The sequence below is a fragment of the Erinaceus europaeus genome, chromosome 12 (assembly GCF_950295315.1).
Source record: "Erinaceus europaeus chromosome 12, mEriEur2.1, whole genome shotgun sequence".
In the NCBI taxonomy this organism is placed as follows: domain Eukaryota; kingdom Metazoa; phylum Chordata; class Mammalia; order Eulipotyphla; family Erinaceidae; genus Erinaceus; species Erinaceus europaeus.
In genome coordinates this window covers 51,816,773-51,838,998 of record NC_080173.1, presented here as the reverse complement: position 1 = coordinate 51,838,998, position 22,226 = coordinate 51,816,773, and the positions used below count along the sequence as shown (strand labels likewise).

Here is a 22,226-nt window from a genome sequence, read left to right as displayed (position 1 = left end):
ATATACAATAAATTAGGGGAAAAAATGGCCACTGGGAGCTGTGGATTCTACTGCCAGCAGTAAGCTCCAGTGATAACCCCAGGGGTAATAAAATTAAAAAAAAAAAAAAGGCCAAGACTGCCAGGGGTAATAGATTTATAGTGCAAGGATTAAACCCTAGTGATAACCCTGGTGGCAATTAAAAAAAAATCTGCAGAGTGATTCAAATGATATTATATAGTATTATAGCTCCTAGAATTTCTCAATTTACACCTGATAATTACCACACTTACAAGAAGGTGAAAATAACACTGTAAAGTGACTTGGGAGGTGGCATAGTGAATAAAGCGCTGGATGCCCACTCCCCACCCCCCAGCACAAATTCAACCCCTGGTTTCATATATGCTAGAGGAATGCTCTTTAGCTCTTTCTCTCTCTACCTCTCATTAGTAGCTTAGTGGCCTGGGAGGTGATGTAATGGAAAAAACGATGCACCAATAAGCACGAGATCCCAAGTTTGATCCTTGGCATCCCTTGTACCAAAGTGATATTGTAGTCTTCCCTCCCCTCATTAATACTTTTTTTTATTTAGAAATTTTCTCCCCAAAATACATAAAGTCATTAAAGTAGGGGGAGAAGGTCCAGGTGGTGGTACTGAGTCATGTCCTAGTTCTCTCCACCCATAAAAAGTAATAAATATTTTCCAACTTATGTACTCTTTAAGCCAACAAAACCTTTCTGAAAGAAAAAAAAAGGGGGGGTTAGATAGCATAGTGGTGATGCAAAAGACTGTCATGCCTGACAGACCCAATGTCCCATGTTCAATCCCCAGCACCACAAATCAGAGCTGACAGTACTCTGATAAGAGGGTAAAAAAGAGAAAAAAATATTAATATTTTTAAATGTATATTCTCCCTAAATATTAAACTTTATCAGGTCTAAGTCCATATTAACCTGATAGTAACCTTTCTTTTCTTTTTCAAGATTTATTTGCTTATTAACACAAGAAAGAGAAGACAGAAAACCGGGACATCACTGAACCAGAGTATTACTCTGGCACGTATAATACTAGGATCAAACTTGGAAACTCTGGACCTTGTGCTTCCCAGTCCATTAGGACAATGATTATCACCCTTTCTAAGGACTAAGAGGCAAGTCCCCAAATAATCATCTTGCCACACCGTTTTTAGTGGTAATTAAAAAAAAGGAAAAATAAACTGTATCAAGGATTTACTTTTGAGTCTTATTAATAAAAAATAATAATAAAAAAAAAAGCTTGAAATCCTAGTTAATATGGGACACCAAGTCAACAGAATCCAAGTTTCACATTCTTTTGCTGTAGCTCAGGGCCCTCCAAGATGGCATATGAACCCTTCTAACTTTTTCCAACTACAAATCCACCAGATAATAATGATATAACCTACCAGATAATAATGTTATAACCTAAGGTGTCTTTCTCCAAGCAAAATAAGGATGCACTAAAGTATTGGGTTGTTGGAAAAGTCATGATGCATTTTTGCATAGAAAAACATGTCATGACTTTTTTGATAACCCAATATATTACCCCAGTATTCTGTCACTGTAATTTGATTAGTGCTTTCACTAACTAGGTTGAAAAGTAAGTAGTGATGTTCTTACCTTAACCTCTCCTGCCATTTTGTCAACTGCAAATCCCTCAACTGACAGCTGAAAAAATAATTGGGATAGTAAGTGCAATGGAAAGTGATTTAAAAACAAACTTTCATTTCCCCTAAACTATTCTTCCAATTTCATTTTATTCTAGAGGGTGCAGGATATGTGATGGAAAAATCCTTTAATAAAGCTAACAAATAAGGCAACTACTCAGAATAAAACCGTCACATACCTTTATTAGTCTAGATATTAAGAATCCTCCCTGGTATCGATTATAAAGTTCTTCCCAGTTGTCTTTTACAAATTTCCAAGCAGCCTTCCTTCCATGTTTGCTGCCTCCAGCAACACCACCAATTACTGATACAGTGTCCTGTGGACGTACCTCTTCCTAAAAGTAGAAAGAACTAAAAGTTTTCTGTATCCAAACCATCTTCCGGTGCCAAAAAGGGCAAATACTTTAGTAATCACACTGAAAACACTTGATCTTCGTTTTATAATTAGCATCAGAAATTTACAGCACAGAAGGGACGATTTAACCTAGAGATAACTACATTGAGAATGATGCACTGAGATAGTACAAACAGGCTACTGAACAGAAACCGGCTTGGTTTCTGTAAAGAAGTCACGAGAAAGAGAAAATAAGCATGGATAATAAGCTTTCTAGTTTTTCTCTATCCCAATTCTCATCACTAGAGGAAGACAGAGTCTAATAAACAAGAGTTCATTCCAGGTTTTTTTTTTTTAAATAATTTTTTAAATATTTATTTTATTTATTTATTCCCTTTTGTTGCCCTTGTTGTTTTATTGTTATAGTTATTATTGTTGTTGTTGTTGGATAGGACAGAGAGAAATAGAGGGAGGGGAAGACAGAGAGGAGGAGAGAAAGATAGACACCTGCAGACCTGCTTCGCCGCCTGTGAAGCGACTCCGCTGCAAGTGGGGAGCCGGGGTTCGAACCGGGATCCTTATGCCTTGTGCTTTGCGCCACCTGCGCTTAGCCCGCTGCACTACAGCCCGACTCCCCATTCCAGGTTTTTTAAAAAGAAATTTTAAAAATTTATTCATTCCCTTTTGTTGCCCTTGTTGTTTTATTGTTGTTGTTATTGATGTCATTGTTGTTGGAATGGACAGAGAGAAATGAAGAAAGGTGGGGAAGACAGACAGGGGGAGGAGGAGAAAAAGCTAGACACCTGCAGGCCTGCTTCATGGCTTGTGAATCGAATCCCCTGCAGGTGGGGAACCAGGGACTGGAAGCAGAATCCTTATGCCGGTCCTTGTGCTTTGCGCCACCTGCCTTTAACCCGCTGTGCTAACACCAGACTCCCATCCAGGTTTTCTTTTTTTAAATTTTATTTATTTATGATAGAAACAGAAAGAAATAGGAGAGTGAGAGACACCCACAGCCTGCCTTCACTGCTTGTGGAGCTTCCCTTCTGCAGATGGGGATCAGGGTCTCAAACCTGGGTCCTTATACATGGCAGTTTGTGTGCTTTACCAGTTGTACTGCCCATTCCAGCTTTTGAGAGGAAGTCTTGGACTAGATTTAAGGAATAGTAAGAGAGGGGCTGGGTGGTGGTGGTGCACTCAATTGAGTGCATATGTTACAATGCAAAAGGAACCAGATTCAAGCCGCCAGTCCCCACCTGCAGGGGAGCTTCATGAGCAGTGAAGTGCTGTTGCGCATGTCTTTCTGTTTCTCTATCTACCTCCCCTTCCCTCTCGATCTCTTCATTTCTGGCTGATCCTATCTAACAAATAAAGTTTTTTTTTTTAAAGGATAGTATGAGTCTGGGAAGTGGCACAGTAAAGTTAGATTCCCAAGCATGATGTCCTTTGTTTGAACCCCAGCATCACATGTGCCAAAATGATACTCTCCCCCTCTACCCTTCTCATAAATAAGTAAGGGGGTGGGTGGTAGTGCACCTGGTTGAGTGTACATGTTACAGTGAGCAAGGACCTGGGTTCAAGCTCCCAGTCCCTACCTGCAAGGGGAAAGTTTTGCCAAGTAGTGAAACAGAGCTGCAGGTGTCTCTCTCCCTCTCTATCAACCCTTTCTCTCTTGATTTCTGGCTGTCTCTATGCAATAAATAAAGATAATTAAAAATCAGAAAATATTCGTTAAAAAACAAAAACACGTGGTCTGGGAGGTGGTGCACTGATAAAGCACTGGACTCTCAAGCATGAGGTCCTGAGTTCAATCCCTGGCAGCACATGTGCCAGAGTGATATCTGGTTCTTTCCCTCTCTCTCCTATCTTTCTCATGAATAAATAAAAATCTTAAAAAAAAAAAAAAAAAAAACCAAACACACATGCAAACAAAAAATAGTGAGTGGATAATGAATCAAGGACAACTGTCATAGATTAGTGGGTAATAATTTCTTATATCTTTGGAAAAAGAGTCCATTCATTTTTTTAAACTCTTTTTCTTTATGTTTAATTAATTATTTATTCCCTTTTGTTGCCCTTGTTTTATTGTTGTAGTTATTACTGTTACTGATATTGTCATTGTTGGATAGGACAGAGAGAAATGAGAGAGGAGGGGAAGACAGAGAGGGGGAGAGAAAGATAGACACAGTAGACCTGCTTCATTGCCTGTGAAGCGACTCCTCTGCAGGTGGGGAGCCGGGGGTTCGAACCGGAATCCTTACGCCAGTCCCTGAGCTTTGCACCACCTGCGCTTAACCCGCCGCGCTACCACTCAACTCCCTAATTCATTTTTCTATGAGAGGTAGACCTGACTATCACTCAGCAGTGGTATATGGTGGTGGAGATTGAATCTTGTGTCTTAATGCTGAGCTATTTCCTTGGACCCATATATATTTATTAAATATTTTTATTGATTTATTATTAGAGATAGCCAGAAATTGAGAGGGGGAAGAGGAGAGAGGGAGAGAGACAGAGAGACACCAGCAGCCCTGCTTCACCACTTGTGAAGCCTCTCCCATGCAGGTGGGGACCAGGGGCTTGAACCTAGGTCCTTGCACACTGTAATGTGTACACTTAACCATATGTGCCACCGCCTGGCCCCTAACCCATATATATTTTTAACTGCAGCTGGGGCCTCCCACCAGCCTGATCGCACTTCTCTCAGCACACATTCTTTTAAAAAATATTTTATTTATGCACTGGGCGGTGGCACAGCAGGTTAAGCACACATGATGTGAAGCACAAGGACGGGCCTAAGGATCCCGGTTCGAATCCCTGGCTCCCCACCTGTAGGGGTGTCGCTTCACAGGAGGTGAAGCAGGTCTGCAGGTGTTTTTCTCTTCCCCTCTCTGTCTTCCCCTCCTCCATTTCTCTCTATCCTATCCAACAACAGTTAACAACAATAATGATAACAGCAATGATAAACAACAAGGGCAACAAAAGGGGAAAAAATGGCCTCCAGGAGAAGTGGATTCGTGGTGCAAAAAACCCTGGAGGCAAAAAAAAAACTATTTATTTGATAGAGACAGAGATAAATTGAAAAGGAGAAGGAAATAGAGAAGGAAAGAGCAATACCTGTAACACTGCTTTTACCACTCATGAAGCCTCCCCCTAAAGGTGGGGGCCAGGGGCTTTGAACTCGGGTCTTTGCACAATGTAGTGTGTGCATTCAACCAGGTGCACTACTGCCTGGCTCCCAAAATGTCGTTCTTTTCCCCTCCCTTCCTCCTCCTCTTTCCTTCCTTCCATCCCCTCTTATCTCCCTTCCTTCTTTTTCTATTTCAGATAGACACACAGAGAGAAACATCAGAACGCTATTCCACTGTTTATAGCGCTGCCCTCTGGTATTGTGCAAAGTGGTACCAAGGGCTTGAATCTGGATCCTAGAACATGGCAAAATGTCTTCTCTACCAAGTAAGCTATGTCCCATCCCATCTATATCTATTTTTTAAGTTCATTCATTTGGGGGAGGGGGAAGGTGAGGGAGAGGGACCCCCGAGTACTGCTGGTCCCTGGAATATGGTGGTGTCAGTGGTATTATATTGTACATGGGACCTCCTGACCTCGGGGATAAAAGTCTGGTATACGACAACTCACTATTCCCAAGTTACCCACCCCCCCCTTTTTTTAAAGTCTTTTCTTTTTTTTTAATATTTATTTTATTTATTCCCTTTTGTTGCCCTTGTTGTTTTATTGTTGTAGTTATTGGATAGGACAGAGAGAAATGGAGAGAGGAGGGGAAGACAGAGAGGAGGAGAGAAAGACCCCTGCAGGTGGGGAGCCGGGGTTCGAACCGGGATCCTTATGCCAGTCTTTGAGCTTTGCGCCACCTGCACTTAACCCGCTGCGCTACAGCCCGACTCCCTCCCCCCCCCCTTTTTTTAACACTTTATTTATTCACTTGGTTAGAGAAAGAGCCGGAGCATTACTCTGACGTATGTGTTGTTAGGGATTGAGTTCAAGATCTCATGCAGACAAGTTCTGCACTATTCTCACAGAGAACTTCACCAGTGGCAAATCCCCTCTAAAAGCAGTTCTTTTTAACTTACCGAAAGTGCAAACGTGAGGACTTTTTGAATCAATTCAGGTGAAAGAGTAGCCCCAAGGACTCTTTCAATTCGATTTTTCTCCTCTTGCATATCTGCTTGTTTGTGAAGCTGTAGTGAAAAAATAAAGAAATGGTTAATTCTCTGCTGAAAGTAATGCACATGCTTTTATGAATTTCTCCCAACAACATGAAACTGGTCGATATTCTCATTGGTTAAGACTGCAGTGTATGAAATTAACAAAATATTTTTCAGGATGGGTGGAAAGCGTTTTTGTCACTTGCCATGACAATACATTACCAGATGTAAATGTTCAGGCATTTATGTCACCGCATAACCATGAAGCTTATCTCACTCCCATTTGTCTTGTTTAGTGTCAGGAATCAACCCAGGCCCTCATACACACAAGGCGTGAGTGTTCTACTACAGAACCACACAGCCAGTCCTACCCACGTGCTATGCTTGTAAGCTGTCCAGTACCCAGGACTCCTTTTAATTTTTTCCCCCAGAGAGAAGGTGAGAGACAGACACAGTGAGGCAGGAGGTGGCACAACCAATAGAGTGCACATTTCACATACGCGGGACCCAGCTCTGAGTCTCCAGACACACCCTGTGGCAGCATCTTGCAAAGGGGAAAACACATAAGTGGACGAGAGCTACTGTGGTATCTTTCCTTCTCTCTCCATCTCTCCCTGTCCCCACTCTTACTCTCTTTCTGCCTTTCACCCTCTAGGTGGAGAAAGGAAAAAAAGGTTGCACTGGGAGCAGTGGCAATGTGCAGGTGTGAAATGCTGGCTGGAAAAGAGAAAGAGAGCATGCCGCAAAGCAGCAGTAGCAACACAGCACTGCTCCACCACTCGTGCGGCTTCCCCTTTGCACGGTGCTTCCATGTGGTGGTCAGGGGCTTGAACCCGAGTCCTCCTATAAATTAAAGGTTTGCTTTAGCACAAACTCCACCACGTTAGAGGAAGCTCCAGTGTTGTGATCTCTGTGAGAACTCTGCAGTAGTGAAGTCCTGGTAACAAGAGCAACAACAAGTATACCGTTTTACTCCTTTTGTACTTTACAAGTCTCTAAACATGTCATCATGAACTTGAAAGTTTTAAATAGCCACAAATAAATAAAATTATATATACCTCCTCCCCCAAGCACTGCTCAGTTCTGGCTTATGGTGGTGCTGGGGATTGATCCTGGGACCTTAGCTGTCTCAGGCATGAAAGTCCTTTTGCATATCCACAATGTTCTCTCCCCAGCCCTATATCTTTTTTAAAATTATTTTTTGGTATTATCTTTATTTACTGGATAGAGACAGCCAGAAATCAAGAGGGAAGGGGGTGACAGAGGGGGGAGAGATACCTGCAACACTGCTTCACCACTTGGAAAGCTTTCCCCCTGCAGGTGGGGACTGGGGGCTTGAACCTGGGTACTTGGGCATTGTAACATGTACACTCAACCAGATGTGCCACCACCTGCACCCCCTATATTCTTAATGAGAACAAGGGCTGACAAATAACCCAGGTTCAAGCCCAGTGCCCACTACATTAAAGGAAGTTTTGGTTCTATAATCTATTTATTTATTATTGGATAGAGACAGAAAGTAATTGAGAGAGGGAGAGAGAGAGGGAGAGAGAGAGACACCTGCAGCCCTGCTTCACCACTCACACAGCTTTCCCTCTGCAGGTGGGGAACAGGGACTCGAACCTGGGTCCTTTTGCATTGTAACGTGTGCTCAACCAGGTGTACCACCACCTGGCCAAATATATATATTTGAGATACCTCTTCAAAACAACTTGTACTGTTTTGGTCTCTTTCCCCCTAAAGACTTGACTTTGACCAGTATCTGGAGATCCCATCACAGCTTATCAGTTTCCTTTTACTTTCCTTTGAGCTCGTGTGGCAAAAACAAAACTCAGAAGACCTAGGTTCAAGTCTCAGTTTTGTCTTTAATAAGCAGTGTGATCTTAAGTCCTTTTTTTTTTTTTAATTTTTTTTATATTTATTTATTCCCTTTGTTGCCCTTGTTGTTTTATTGTTGTAGTTATTATTGTTGTTGTCGGATAGGACAGAGAGAAATGGAGAGAGGAGGGGAAGACAGAGAGGGGGAGAGAAAGATAGACACCTGCAGACCTGCTTCACCGCCTGTGAAGCGACTCCCCTGCAGGTGGGGAGCCGGGGCTCGAACCGGGATCCTTATGCCGGTCCTTGTGCTTTGCGCCACCTGCGCTTAACCCGCTGCGCTACAGCCCGACTCCCGATCTTAAGTCCTTAACTTCTCTTGTTCTCAGTTTGTTCTTATGTAAAATGAACAAGGTGAATAGATCACTTCTAAGGATTCCAGCTCTATTTTTTAATATAATTTTTATTTATAAAAAGGAAACACTGACAAAAACAATAGGATAAGAGAGGTACAACTCCATACTATTCCCACCACCAGAACTCCCTATCCTGTCCCGTCCCCCGATAGATTTCCTATTCTTTATCCCTCTGGGAGCATGGACCAAGGGACATTCATTATCCATTGTTACCAGTCATCTCTATCAGGAACAACCCATAGGACCTTGCCCTCCACATGGATCAACAACAGTAGAGAATGTTCCATCCTCTGAAGGTAGGCTGGACAACATACTCATCTTTCACCTGAGAAAGATGGGTTCTGAAATTGGGGCAGCTTGGAACGTTCCTACTCATGACCATAGAATGTGAGCTCAGATCTACAGGGATGCAGAGGCCACATAGGCTCCTAAGCTGAATATGGGCCCCAGATCACATCAAATCGATGAGGTTACAGTCAACAACATCTTCCCCACCAGGGAAAGAGAGAGACATGCTGGAGTATGGATCCACCTGTCAGCGCCAATGTCCAGCTCTAGTTTTTAACAGCGCTCATTAAACATTTTATTCCCGTTAGAAGAACTTGTTACACTACAGCTCACTAGATGGCACCACAACACCACAATTCAAAAATACTTTGAAGCAGACGTGATCTTAATTTAGCTTCATTATTCCTAAATTACTAAGAGAAAACAATCCTCACCTCTTATAGTTTCAAGAACCCTTCATTAAACTTCTTTTCATTGTAAACTCCCTTTTGTTAAATAGACACAAATTCTTTTCTTTCTTTCTCTTCTTTTTTTTTGCCTCCAGGGTTATCACTGGGGCTTGGTGTTGGCACTATGAATCTACCATTCCTAGAAGCCATTTCTCTCTCTCTCTGTTTGCTTTTCCTTTCTTGCTTTGACAAGACAGAGAGAAATTGAGAGGGAAGGGGAGATGAAGGAGAGAGGGGTCTGGACAGTAGCACAGAGGGTTAAGCACATTTGGTGCCAAGCGCAAGGATGAGTGTAAGGATCCCAGTTCGAGCTCCTGGGCCCCCCACATGTAGGGGGTCACTTCACAAATGGTGAAGCAGGTCTGCAGGTGTCTTTATCTCCTCCTGTCTTCCCCTCCTTTCTCGATTTCTCTCTATCCTATCCAACAATAGCAGCAGCAGCAATAACAAAATAATAGTAACAACAACAATGACAAACAACAAGGGCAACAAAAGGGAAAAAATGGCCTCTGGAGCAGTGGATTTGTAGCACAGGCCCCAGCAATAACCCTGGAGGCAAAAAAAAAAAAAAAGGAGAGAGAAACAACAGCAGACCTGCTTCACTGCTTGTGAAGCATCACTCCTGTAGGTGAGGAACGGAGGCTTGAACCTGGGTCCTTACATGGTAGTATGTGCACTTAACTGGGTGTGTCACTGCCTGCCCTCCTTTTTTTTTTTTTAATTTTTTATTATCATTATTTATTTATTGGCTAGAGACAGCTAGAAATCGAGAGGGAAGGGGGGAGAGAGGAAGAAAGACAGAGAAACACCTGCAGACCTGCTTCACCACTTGTGAAGCTTTCCCTCTGCAGGTGGGGACTGGGGACTCAAACCTGGGTCTTGGCACGTCGAAACATGTGTGCTCAACCAGGTGCACCCCCCTTTCTTTTTTCAATTTCAAACATGGAGTAAAACATGGAGAGAGAAGGAGAGACACCACAGCACCACTTTGATGAATGTGTTTGAGAGAAAATCAGAGCTTTACTCTGGCAAACGTGATGCCAAGATTCAAACGAATTGAACTTGTCGTTCTCTCCCTGTTCTGCTTTCTAACACAGCAATGAGAAAACTGTGCCAGGAGACTGAGACCACTCAGCATTATTATCATACACATGTGAGGCTCTGAGTTCATTTAAAAAAAAGGGGGGGGGGGTCGGGCGGTAGCGCAGTGGGTTAAACGCATGTGGCGTAAAGCGCAAGGACTGGTGTAAGGATCCTGGTTCCAGCCCCCGGCTCCCCACCTGCAGAAGAGTCACATCACAGGCGGTGAAGCAGGTTTGCAGGTGTCTTTCTCTCCCCCGTCTTCCCCTCTTCTCTCCATTTCTCTCTGTCCTGTCCAACAATGAATGGCAACAATAATAACCACAACAAGGTCAACAAAAGTGGGAGGGAAAGGCCTCCAGGAGCAGTGGATTCATAGTGCAGGCACCGAGCCCCAGCAATAACCCTGGAGGCAAAATAATAATAACAATACTAATAAATAAATAATAATAATAATGATATTGATTATTAAGATGCATAAGCTTGTAATTGAAAATTAAAAGATGATATAGGAACAGACACAATTTCACCCATTATTTCCTAATATCTGCATATATATTTATACATACATTTAATTATTACTTTTTATTTTTTAAAAATATTTTATTTATTCCCTTTTGTTGCCCTTGTTTTTTATTGTTGTAGTTATTATTATTGTTGTTATTGATGTTGTCATTGTTGGACAGGACAGAGAAAAATGGAGAGAGGAGGGAAGACAGAGAGGGGGAGAGAAAGATAGACACAGCAGACCTGCTTCACCGCTTGTGAAGCGACTCCCCTGCAGGTTTGGAGCCAGGGGCTCGAACTGGGATCCTCATGACGGTCCTTAAGCTTTGCGCCACGTGTGCTTAACCTGTTGCACTACCGCCCGACTCCCTATTATTACTTTTTATAAAGCAGAACAAAGCTCAGCTCTGGTTTATGGTCATCCTGGGGACTGAACCTTTGGCATCTCAACTATGAAAATCACTTTGCGTAACCATTTTACTAGTGCTTCAGCTATAGTTTTGTGTTTTTTGCCACACTTTCATTTTTTTTTTTTAAAGATTTTATTTATTCATGAGAAATGATAGGAGAGAGAAATAGAATCAGACATCAATCACTCTGGTACATGTGCTGCCAGGGACTGAACTTGGGATCTCATGGTTGTGAGTCCAATGCTTTATCCACTGCACCATTTCCCGGACCACCAGCTTTCTACTTTTCAGTTATTGTTTTTAATGGTGCTATGGATTGAACCTAGAGCCTCACATGTGCTCCATACTGAGACACCATCCACCATTTAAAAAAGGCATTTTATTACATATGGGAGAGAATTCACAGACAAACAGAAAAACCCAAGCACTACTCTGGCACATCTAGTGTGGTCTAGCTGGAAACTTCAGGCACGCAAAGAAGAAATCAGATGTTTGGGGCTGGGTGGTTGCACACTCAGTTAAGAGTACACTTTACAAGCCCAATGTTTTGCCAGTCGAGCTATTTTTCCAGCTGACAACCCCCTTTTAAAACAATTAATTAGGCTAATTGTTAAATTAATTTAATGACCCTGACCCGTCTCTGCCTCTCCAACCCCTCTCCCTGTCACCATCTTTTATTTGTAATTAATAGTGCGTCCCTCCCATACCTTTTAAAAAACTTCTTAAAAGCTCATGCTTTCTGTATCAACCAGATTTTAAAAAGCAGGGGATTGGAATCCTTTCCATAGATTCTCACCTTTAACATAATGTCTAAGGTAGTGCCGTCACCATGCTTCAAAACAGTCAGATAGACCTACAAGGGAGTATAGGAACCAAAAAGAATGCATCTGATTAAACATATCTTCTTTAAATGTTCTATAAGACAGAAAGGAAGTAAAATTTTTTTTTAAGTAACAATATATGAAAGCTACATACAAACTGTTACAAAGAGTTAATTAAAGGCATATACAAATAACCAGAAATGTAGGTGGCATGTAGTAAGAAACAGCAGAGCACACCAGTTCTCTCAAAGGAATGTACTGTGATAATCACCTTTCAGTACTATGGTTTGGACTGTCAGGCCTCAATGAGAAGCCACTTTTACTGTATATAGTAAAATTAGGTCAGACATAGTTTGTACATTGGTCATTTATTATTATTACTAAATATATTCCACACTATGCAGAATGATGTAGTCAACTAGAAATCATAGTAATTATGCAAACTTACAGGACTCCTCAGGTCAGCTGAGAGAATTTGTTTCCCTTCCACATGGTCCTTAAACCGACGACGGGCTTCTTCTAATGTTGCCTTATGTCCTGCTTTTCCTAATTTTCCCAGAACTAAACCCCTAAGAAGTGCATCAAGATGACCTGATTGAGAAATAAGAGATAAACAGCTATTTAAAAGTCCATTTTTACAAACACACTACAAGAATATCTTATAATTATGTTATTATAAATGTTTATGATTTGAACTAACCTTAGTATTGCAGAGAACACATGATTAAATTTATTAAATTATGGGGGAAATGTAAAGTGTGAGACAGACTAGACAAGCAAATAAATGTGCTAATTGTGTCTACTGTGACAAATGCTAATCATCTTAATTTATTAAATCCTCTAGCTAGGTAATCACACTGTTAGAAGAGTGTGTACGCAAAGAATGGGATTAAGCCATGTAGCTTTAAGCCAAAGACCACAAAGAAAAACAGTGTACTATAATAAATAGAAGCCTTAAAACTTTTTTAAAATTTAGACAGCCAGAAATTGAGAGCGATGGGGGGAGACAGAGAGAGGGAGAGAGAGAGAGAAACATCTGCAGCCCTGCTTCACCACTTCTGAAGCTTTCCCCCTGCAGGTGGGAACTGGGAACTTGAACCTGAGTCCTTGTGTACTGTAATGTGTGTACCACCACCTATTCTGAAGCCTTAAAACTTAAAAATAAATAACTGACATTCCTTCTAAGATATACAAATAGCTACTAGTAAGAATATAAATAGACGCTCATCAAGGAAAAGAAAACTGAGACAACAAGATGTTACTTTATATTCATTAGGATAGCTGAAATAAGAAGACAAATAAAATTAAGTGTTGGCAAGGATATAGAGAAGTTAAAACTCTCACACACCACTGGTAGGAATGCAAAATGACATGAGTAGAAAAGTCTTGAGATGTCTCAATAGATTAACAAAGAGTTATAAACCCAAAAATTCTATTCTTGGGTATATTCAACGAAAGCATATGTCCATATAAAAACATATATAAATATTTTATAGAGATATTTTTTCTTTTCTTTTTTTGCTTCCAGGGTTATCACTGGGATTTGGTGCCGGCACTATGAATCCACTGCTCCTGGAGGCTATTTTTTCCATTTTATTAGCTAGGACAGAAATTGAGAGGTGAGGGGGAAATAGAAAGAGGGAGAGAAAAGAGGATAGGGGTAGATAGCATAATGGCTATGCAAAGAGACTCTTGCTTGATGAGGCTCTGAAATTCCAGGTTCAATCCCCCCATACCATCATAAGCCAGAGCTGAGCAGTGCTCTGGTAAAGAAAAGAAAAGAGAAAGAAAAAGGAAAAAGAAAGGGAAGAGAAGAGGGGAGGGGAGGGGAGGGGAGAAGAGAGAAGAGGAGAGGAGAGGGAGAGAAAGACAGACCATTTGCAGACCTCATGAAGCGGACCCCCTGCAAGTGGGGAGCAGGGCTTGAACTGGGATAGTTGTACAGGCCCTTGCACGTAGTACTATGTGTGCTTAAACAGGTATGCTACCACCTGGCCCCCACGATATTCTTAGTAACCAAATACTCATTAAACTTAATAACCAAATACTCATCAACTAACAGATACACAAGGTGTAATATTATACAAATAGTGTAATATTACTTGGCTAAAAAAAAAAAATCAATGCCATTTTGATATATATGGCAATGTGGATGAAACTTGAAAACATTATGCTAACTGGGAAAAAAAAACAGACAAAAGACCAGATAAAGTATAATTCCATCTATATGGAATATCCAGGATAGGCACATTCATTAAGCAGAATATTAGTGTCTGCTCAGAAATGAGGTTGTCCAAGAATGGGGAGTTGAGTATCCAATAAGTATGCAGTTTCTTTTGAGGTTAAATAAATAATTATGTGGCTGGGGAGACAACATAATAGTTATGCAAAAGTCTTTCATGCCTAAGGCTCTGAGGTCCCAGGTTCAATCCCCAGCACCACCATAAACCAGAGTTGAGCAGTGCTCTGGCCTTTCTCTCTGTGCAACTTCCTCTCTGTATATGTCTCTCTCCCATTAAAATAAAATAAAATATTAAAAAAAGAAACATTTCTGGAGTTAGATGTGTGCAATGGGTTGGGCAACATGGTGAACAAAAAATGATTAAACTGCATACTTTAAAAGTATATATTTTCTAAGCTTAGAAAATGCATTCTATTTCATAGAGATGTTTGTGAGCCTCCAAAAGGTTCACATTGCCACCATCATGAAAGGAAGGTACAATATCTATTTATAAATATTGAAATTTTTAAGTCTTTATTTATTGGGTAGAGACAGCCAGATATTGAGAGGGAAGAGGGAGAGAGAGAGACACCTGTAATACTGCTTCACCACTCACAAAGCTTTTACCCTTGCAGGTGGGAACCAGGGGCTTCAACCCGGGTCCTTGCACATTGCAACATGTGTGTTCAGCTAGGTGTGCCACCACCTAGCCCTGGAAAGTACAATATCAATCAATTAATCTGCATTTATGTTCACATATCTCCTCTGGTCTTGTTTCTTTCTTTTTAATATTTATTTATTCCCTTTTGTTGCCCTTGTTTTTTTGTTGTGGTTATTGATGTCTTCGTTGTTGGATAGGACAGAGAGAAATGGAGAGAGGAGGGGAAGACAGAGAGGGGGAGAAAAGACAGACACCTGCAGACCTGTTTCACCGCCTGTGAAGCGACTCCCCTGCAGGTGGGGAGCCGGGGGCTCAAACCCGGATCCTTACGCAGGTCCTTGTGCTTTACGCCACGTGCACTTAACCCGCTGCGCTACCGCCCGACTCCCTCTGGTCTTGTTTCTGTGCATCTGTGTTGCTGTCTATATCCTGCTCCTCTCCATTATTCAACTGTCACTTCAGTAATTACTCTCTCCTTTCACACAATACCACAGATTTTTAGTTATGCCCTGGTTCTCTTTCCTATCTTGTGTTAATAAAATCTTTTTTTTTTTTAAATCAAGCCTTAATTTCTAGCTAGTTTAACATATAGTAGCATCCAGACAAATGTTATTGATACTAACCATAGCTAAGTTAAAAAAAAACAAACAAAAACCAGTTTATTTTATTTTTTTTACTTTTTGTTTTTTGTCTCCAGGGTTACTGCTGGGGCTTGGTGCCTACACTACGAATCCACTGCTCTTGGAGGTCATTTTTACCATTTTGTTGCCCTTGTTGTTGTCATCATTATTATCATTGTCACTGCTGCTATTGCTGTTGTTGGATAGGACAGAAAGAAATCAAGAGCGGAGGGGAGACAAACAGGGGGAGAGAAAGACAGACATCTGCAGGCCCGCTTCATCGCTTATGAAGTGACCCCCTGCAGGAAAGGAGCTGGGGGTTCGAACCAGGATCCTTACTCCAGTCCTTGCACTTTGAGCCATGTGCGTTTAACCCACTGTGCTACCAACCGACTCCCAAGAACCAATTTCTGATCCATTCATTCCCCATTCAGCACATTCATTACCTTCTCCAGGTTTGGGATCCCAGCCTAGTCTCTCCCCTATAGGTGAAAAGACATCTTTCACAAACTCCTGGATTTCCTCATAGAAGTCTGTGTGGGACAAGAGAGTTGAGAGAATCCCCAGGTTACAGCTCAGGTCGCTCCATACAGTATAATTGGGCTCATTCACAAAAGCCTCCATGACTTTTAGAACCTCTACAGTGCTAATGATTCCAGCTCGAGCCTGGGATGAGAAAAAACATTAATTAATCTAGTCTTCAAACAAGCACAAAATACGAAATACAAGCACACACTTTCAGAATTATTTACTACTATTTAGTCACCTCTCTGGCTTAAAGAATATGAGATTATATGAACTTAGTACTGTTACAACATCCCTAATTAATTTTTCTGCTGTTTATAAAAGAAATACTTAAAAAAGAAAGATATGCTAAAATTACACCCATCTGGAAAGAAAAAAAAAATCTTTTATTTCTATTTGGTTTCTGGAGCCTTGGCAGTGTTTTGTTTTTGGCTAAAAATCTTCACAGTTTCAGAAAAGTTATAAAAATATTTGGAGCTTTAGTTTTTGACAGAGGCTCTTTCAAAACTAGACTTGCAAACTGTGTCAACTTCAGCCTTTTACTCTTTTCTAAAGGAATGCAAACTGGTAGGCACTACAAATTCAGAGGCCTTTCAGAATTAACTAACAGAGCTAGAAAAGAGAACTTCTATTATAGCAGCCAACTGCACAAACACATGACTCTCCTGGGACAGGTCTCTCTCTCAGCAATGAGATCAGCAGATGTAAGGTTTTGTGCATCAATGCTAATCTGTGTTCTATAAAGGAGGAATCCACAACTAGATACTGCAGAAAGAAAGGAAAATTTCAAGTCCAATTTAAAGGAACATTAGGAGCATCTGACAGCGTTATCATAGTAAAAGAGATTTATCAATTAGCTTATGTTGGAGTCACAAAAATAATACTGTCAATCGTTGCCTTAACTTCTTTTTGGAATAAAGTCAAATAGAAATTAATTCAAAAGTTAGTGAGCTATTAAAATCTGAGCAGTAATGGAATGTCAACTAGACTTGCACTTTGGGAGATGACTACTGGTAAAATGTCAGACCTGTATGTCTGAGATTCCTGTTCAATCCCTGGTACCATGTTTTGGTTTCTCTTTCTCATGTAAAGTTCTCTCTCTCAGTTATAATAAATAAGTCTTTAAAAAATCTTGACTCGGGAGTCGGGTGGCACAAAGTGCAAGGATCCATAAGGATCCCAGTTCGAGCCCCTGGCTCCCCACCTGCAGGGGAGTTGCTTCACAGGCACTGAAGCAGGTCTGCAGGTGCATATCTTTCTCTCCCACTCTGTGTTTCCCCCTCCTCTCTCTATTTTTCTCTGTCCTATCCAACAACAATGACATCAGTAACAGCAACAATAATAACTACAACAATAAAAAAAAACAAGGGCAACAAAAGGGAATAAATAAACATTAAAAAAAAAATCTAGACTCAGGGGGCTGGGTGGTAGTGCAGTTGGTTAAGTGCACATGGCATAAGGCATAGGGGTCCCGGTTCAAGGCTCTGGCTCCCCCCCTACATGGGGGTCACTTCACAAGTGAAGTAGGTCTGCAGGTGTCTATCTTTCTCTCTCTGTCTTCCCCCTCCTCTCTCGATTTCTCTCTGTCCTATCCAACAACAAGGACAGCAGTGGCAACAATAATAACAACAACAATAAAACAACAAGGGCAACAAAAGGAAAAAATGGCCTCCAGAAGCTGTAGATTCGTAGCGCTGGCACCAAGCCTCAGCAATAACCATGGAGGCAAAAAATAAATAAATGAATAAATAAAAATCTAGACTCAGTGGGGATAGATAACATAATGATTATACAAAGAGACTCTCATGTCAGGCTCCAAAGTCCCAGGTTCACTCCCCCACACCACCATAAACCAGAGTTGAGCAGTGCTTTGGTCAAAAGAAAAAAAAAATCAGCTAGACTTCCCACACTTTGAACTACTATTTAAAAAAACATAATTGTGGTCTAGGAGGTGGTGCAGTGGATAAAGCACTGACTCTCAAGTGTGAGGTCCTGAGTTCAATCCCTAGCAGCACATGTACCAGAGTGCTGTCTGGTTCTTTCTCTCTCCTCCTATCTTCCAAACAAACAAACACAATTATCTCAAATTATGGAAAAGGCATCCTAGTATAGAAATTTCTTTAAAGCTCATTTCTCCTTCTTTAAACCAGAGTAATGCTCAGCTCTGGCTTATGATGTTGACAGAGACTGAATCTAATCTCAATCCTCAGGCATGAAAGTCTTTACATAACCATTATTTTGTCTCCCAGGCCCTTTTCCTAATGAAAAGAGTTTTTGCCTTATAAATGATAGCTCTAGTTGAAAAAAGTTGGTTTAGGATTAGTCAAAAGGGATTTGTTTTGTAAATTTTATAGGTTAATTTTGGCATGTTAATTAATAGTCATTTGTTTTAGTCCCAAACGCATCTCGCTTACAGGAAGAACTATGTTCTTCTAATTATGCTTCAGACACTCCAAAAAAAACCAACCAAAAACAAACAAACAACACACACACACACACACACACATCCCAAAATCCTTTAATCAACAAAATCCATTATATTACTTGGGAGTTACTCACCAAGGAGAAGAGGTCATTTTGTAATCCAAGTCGATCCACAGGGGGCAGAGAAAGGTCACGAATGCCTGGCAATAAGCTTTCCAGCATAGCTGAACTGTATTGGGTTCTATAAAATCCAACTGTTCCCAGGTTTAACTGAAAAGATATCCAATGCATATTAAATAATTTATTTAATTACTGTTTTTGTTATCTGGCACAATGGAATGAACCTACTGTCTTGCCCGTGAGCAACACTGCTGACCAGCCTCTCTGACCCTGTTTTTTTGTTTCACTTGATTTTTTTTTCTCTTCCTTTCTTTCGTTTTTTTTTTTTTAATCATTTTATTTGGGATTAATGGTTTACAGTACAGTTACTGCCACAGGGGTACAATTTCTCATCTCTTTTTTTCTTAAATATTTTATTTTATTTATTTATTCCCTTTTGTTGCCCTTGTTGTTTTATTGTTGTAGTTATTATTGTTATTGTCGTCGTTGTTGGATAGGACAGAGAGAAACGGAGAGAGGAGGGGAAGACAGAGAGGGGGAGAGAAAGATAGACACCTGCAGACCTGCTTCACTGCCTGTGAAGCGACTCCCCTGCAGGTGGGGAGCCGGGGTTCGAACCGGGATCCTTATGCCGGTCCTTGTGCTTTGCGCCACGTGCGCTTAACCCGCTGCGCTACAGCCCGACTCCCCTTCTCATCTCTTTTTAAAACTAATTTATTTGTTATTAAATAGAGAAGAAATTGAGATGGTAGGGGTAGATAAGGAGGGAGAGAGATAGAGATACACTTACAGCTCTACTTCACCACTCGTGAATCTTCCCCCTGGCAGGTGGGGCCCAAGGGTTTGAACTTGAATCCTTGAGTACTGTAACGTGAATGCTGGTGAGCCACCGCCTGGCCCCCTTTTCCTTTATTTTCTAAGGTACATATGTGTGTGAAGAGTAGAGAGGGAGAAACAGAGAGCAGAGATACCACAACACAGCTCTGCCATCCATGGAGTCCATCTGTGGTGCTTCCATGTGATGCTGGTGTTTGAATTCAGTGTTCCACACAAAAAAGACATATGCTCAACTGGGTAACTGTCTACTGCCCCCTAGGTTCATTAATTTTATTTTTAAAATTTTATTAGTGATTTAATATTGATTTTACATATTTATTTTTAAAAACTAATGGCAATAGTCACATCTTCTTAAAGAAACACAGGTGATGACCAGCGCACTACTCAACTCTGGCTTATGGTGGTAAGGAAGACTGAACATGGGACAGGAGTCTCAGGCATGCGTCTTTTGCATAACCATTATGCTGTCTCCCCAGCTCCATATTTTTAAAAATCAATCTTTTATTAGGTATGAAGAGTTCTATTTCTAGTTCTAGTGCAAGTGCATGAAAAACCATGAAGAGCACATAGGCTAACCTAACAGAATAAAATGAAACAAAACAAGACAGGAATAATTTAGGGCTGGGGAGATAGTTTAATAGTTATGCAAAAGATTCTCATACCCAAGGCTTCTCTGAGGTCCTGTGCTCAGTCCCTAGCATCACCATTAACCAAAGCTGAGCAATGCTTTGGTCTCTTTGTATCTCTCTCTCTCCCTCCCTCATTAATATAAAATATATCAAATAAAATACAAAATTTGGGAAGGAGGTAAGAATATGAATAAATTTGTATTTCTTTTTTAATAATTTTTTTAAATTTTCTTTATTTATTGGACAGAGACAGCCAGAAGGAGAGAGGAAGGGGGAGACAGAGAGGGAGAGGTACAAGAGAGACGCCTGCAGCACTTCACCACTTGCAAAGCTTTCCTCTTGTAGGCGAGGACTGGGGACTCGAACCCAGATATAAATTTGTATTTCTAATCTTAGTGACTTGGAGAATGGAATCTCTGATGAAGGCTTAAAATTTTACTAATAGGTTGGGGAGATAGCTCAGCCAATTAGAACACCAACTTGTATGCTTGAGGCCCCAGATGCTGTAAGTTCTGCTTCCAGCACCACCTTATTCCAGAACTGAGTTGTGCTCTGGTCCTCTCACCTCTTCTTTCTCAAAAAAAAAAAAAAAAAAAAAACGAGCCTGGCGGTAGTGCACTGGGTTAAGCGCAGGTGGTGCAAAGCACAAGCACCAGCATAAGGATCCTGGTTTGAGCCCCTGGGTCCCCCCGACAGGGGTCACCTCACAAAAGGTGAAGCAGGTTTGCATAGTGTCTATATCTCCCCCTCTGTCTTCCCCTCTTTTCTCCATTTCTCTCTGTCCTATCCAACAATGACAGCTATGACAACAATAACAATAACTACAAGTGCAACAACAAGGACAACAAAAATGGGAAAAATGGCCTCCAGAGCAGTGAATTCGCAGTGCACGCACAGAGCCCCAGCGATAACCCTGGAGGCAAAATAAATAAATAAAAAAAAATAGTGGTCTAGGAGGTGACACAGTGGATAAAGCATTGGACTCTCAAGCATGAGGTCCTGAGTTCAATCCCCAGCAGCACATGTACCAGAGTGATGTCTGGTTCTTTCCCCCTCCTTCTTTCTCACTAATAAATGAAAATATTTAAAAATTAATTAAAAATAAATAAATGAAAATAAAAAATTAAAACAAACACATCTGCTGAGTTTCAGCAGAATAAGAAGGTGCTAGAGACCTAGAAGATCTGTAGGCTATTTACCAACAGTCAGAGAGAGGGAGGGTAGGGGAAAAAGAGATTATTTCTTCCACTGGAGAACCTTTGTGGTTTGGTCCCATCACCAGTCCATTACCAGTGGCCACATTTTTTTCTTTTTTTAGTATTTATTAGATAGACATAAAGAGAAAGTGAGAGGGAACTGGGAAATAGGGAAAGGGAGGGATCTACAGCAAGGACTGCTTCACCACTTGTGAAGATTTACTTCTGCAAGTGAGGAAGTTTAATGAGTGGTGAATCTATCTTTCTCCTCCCTCCCTCCTCAATTTGTCTATGTCCTAAAAAAAAAAAAGAAGAAGAAGGAGAAGAAGAGGAAGAAGAAGAATAGTGCCACAGGACTCTCTCTGCCTCCAGAGTTGTTGCTAGGGCTCAGTGCAAAGCGCTTACTAAGAATCCACTGGCAGGGAATGGGAAAAAAAGACACCTGCAGACCTTGTTTCATTGCTTGTGAAGTGTGTGTGTTGTTCCCCCGATGCAGGTGGAGGGCTGGGGGCTTGAACCTAGATCATTGAGGTGGGCCTTGTGGTTAGCACTATGTATGCTTAACTGGATGCACCACCACTTGGCACCTTCTCTTTTTCTCTGTGTCCCCTACCCTCTCAATTATTCTTTGTCCTATCAAATTAAGTAAGTAAATGTTAAATATATAGCGAGTGAGAACCAGAGCATGACACTGACACATGTCTAGGGAATCAAACTCAGTTCAGCACTCTAACCAATGTGCTACCTCCCCAGTCATTATATATAAAGAGAAGGCAAAAACACAGAGAGTGAAAGAGACCACAGCACTAAAGCTTCCTTCAATGCAATGAGGGCCAGGCTCAAACCTGGGTCACACACATGGCATAACAGTGCACTTACATATAACATTTAAAAAAATATTTATTTATTTATTCCCTTTTTGTTGCCCTTGTTGTTTTATTGTTGTAGTTATTGATGTTGTCGTTGTTGGACAGGACAGAGAGAAATCAAGAAAGGAGGGGAAGACAGAAAAGGGGAGAGAAAGATAGACACCTGCAGACCTG

The 22,226-nt window shown here is 41.1% G+C and overlaps 1 protein-coding gene across 1 annotated transcript in view; it reads right to left on the bottom strand.

Moving 5' to 3' along the window:
• The window catches only part of NPEPPS (aminopeptidase puromycin sensitive), a 103,557-nt gene that overhangs the window by 4,949 nt on the left and 76,382 nt on the right, over positions 1-22,226 (bottom strand). The window contains exons 16-22 of the mRNA XM_060203620.1: positions 18,537-18,671; positions 15,899-16,118; positions 12,399-12,541; positions 11,926-11,982; positions 6,087-6,194; positions 1,844-1,999; positions 1,618-1,665 (exon numbers count right to left, since the gene is read on the bottom strand). Coding sequence (XP_060059603.1) covers positions 1,618-1,665; positions 1,844-1,999; positions 6,087-6,194; positions 11,926-11,982; positions 12,399-12,541; positions 15,899-16,118; positions 18,537-18,671 — 867 coding nt within the window. The remainder of the gene's footprint in view (positions 1-1,617; positions 1,666-1,843; positions 2,000-6,086; positions 6,195-11,925; positions 11,983-12,398; positions 12,542-15,898; positions 16,119-18,536; positions 18,672-22,226) is intronic.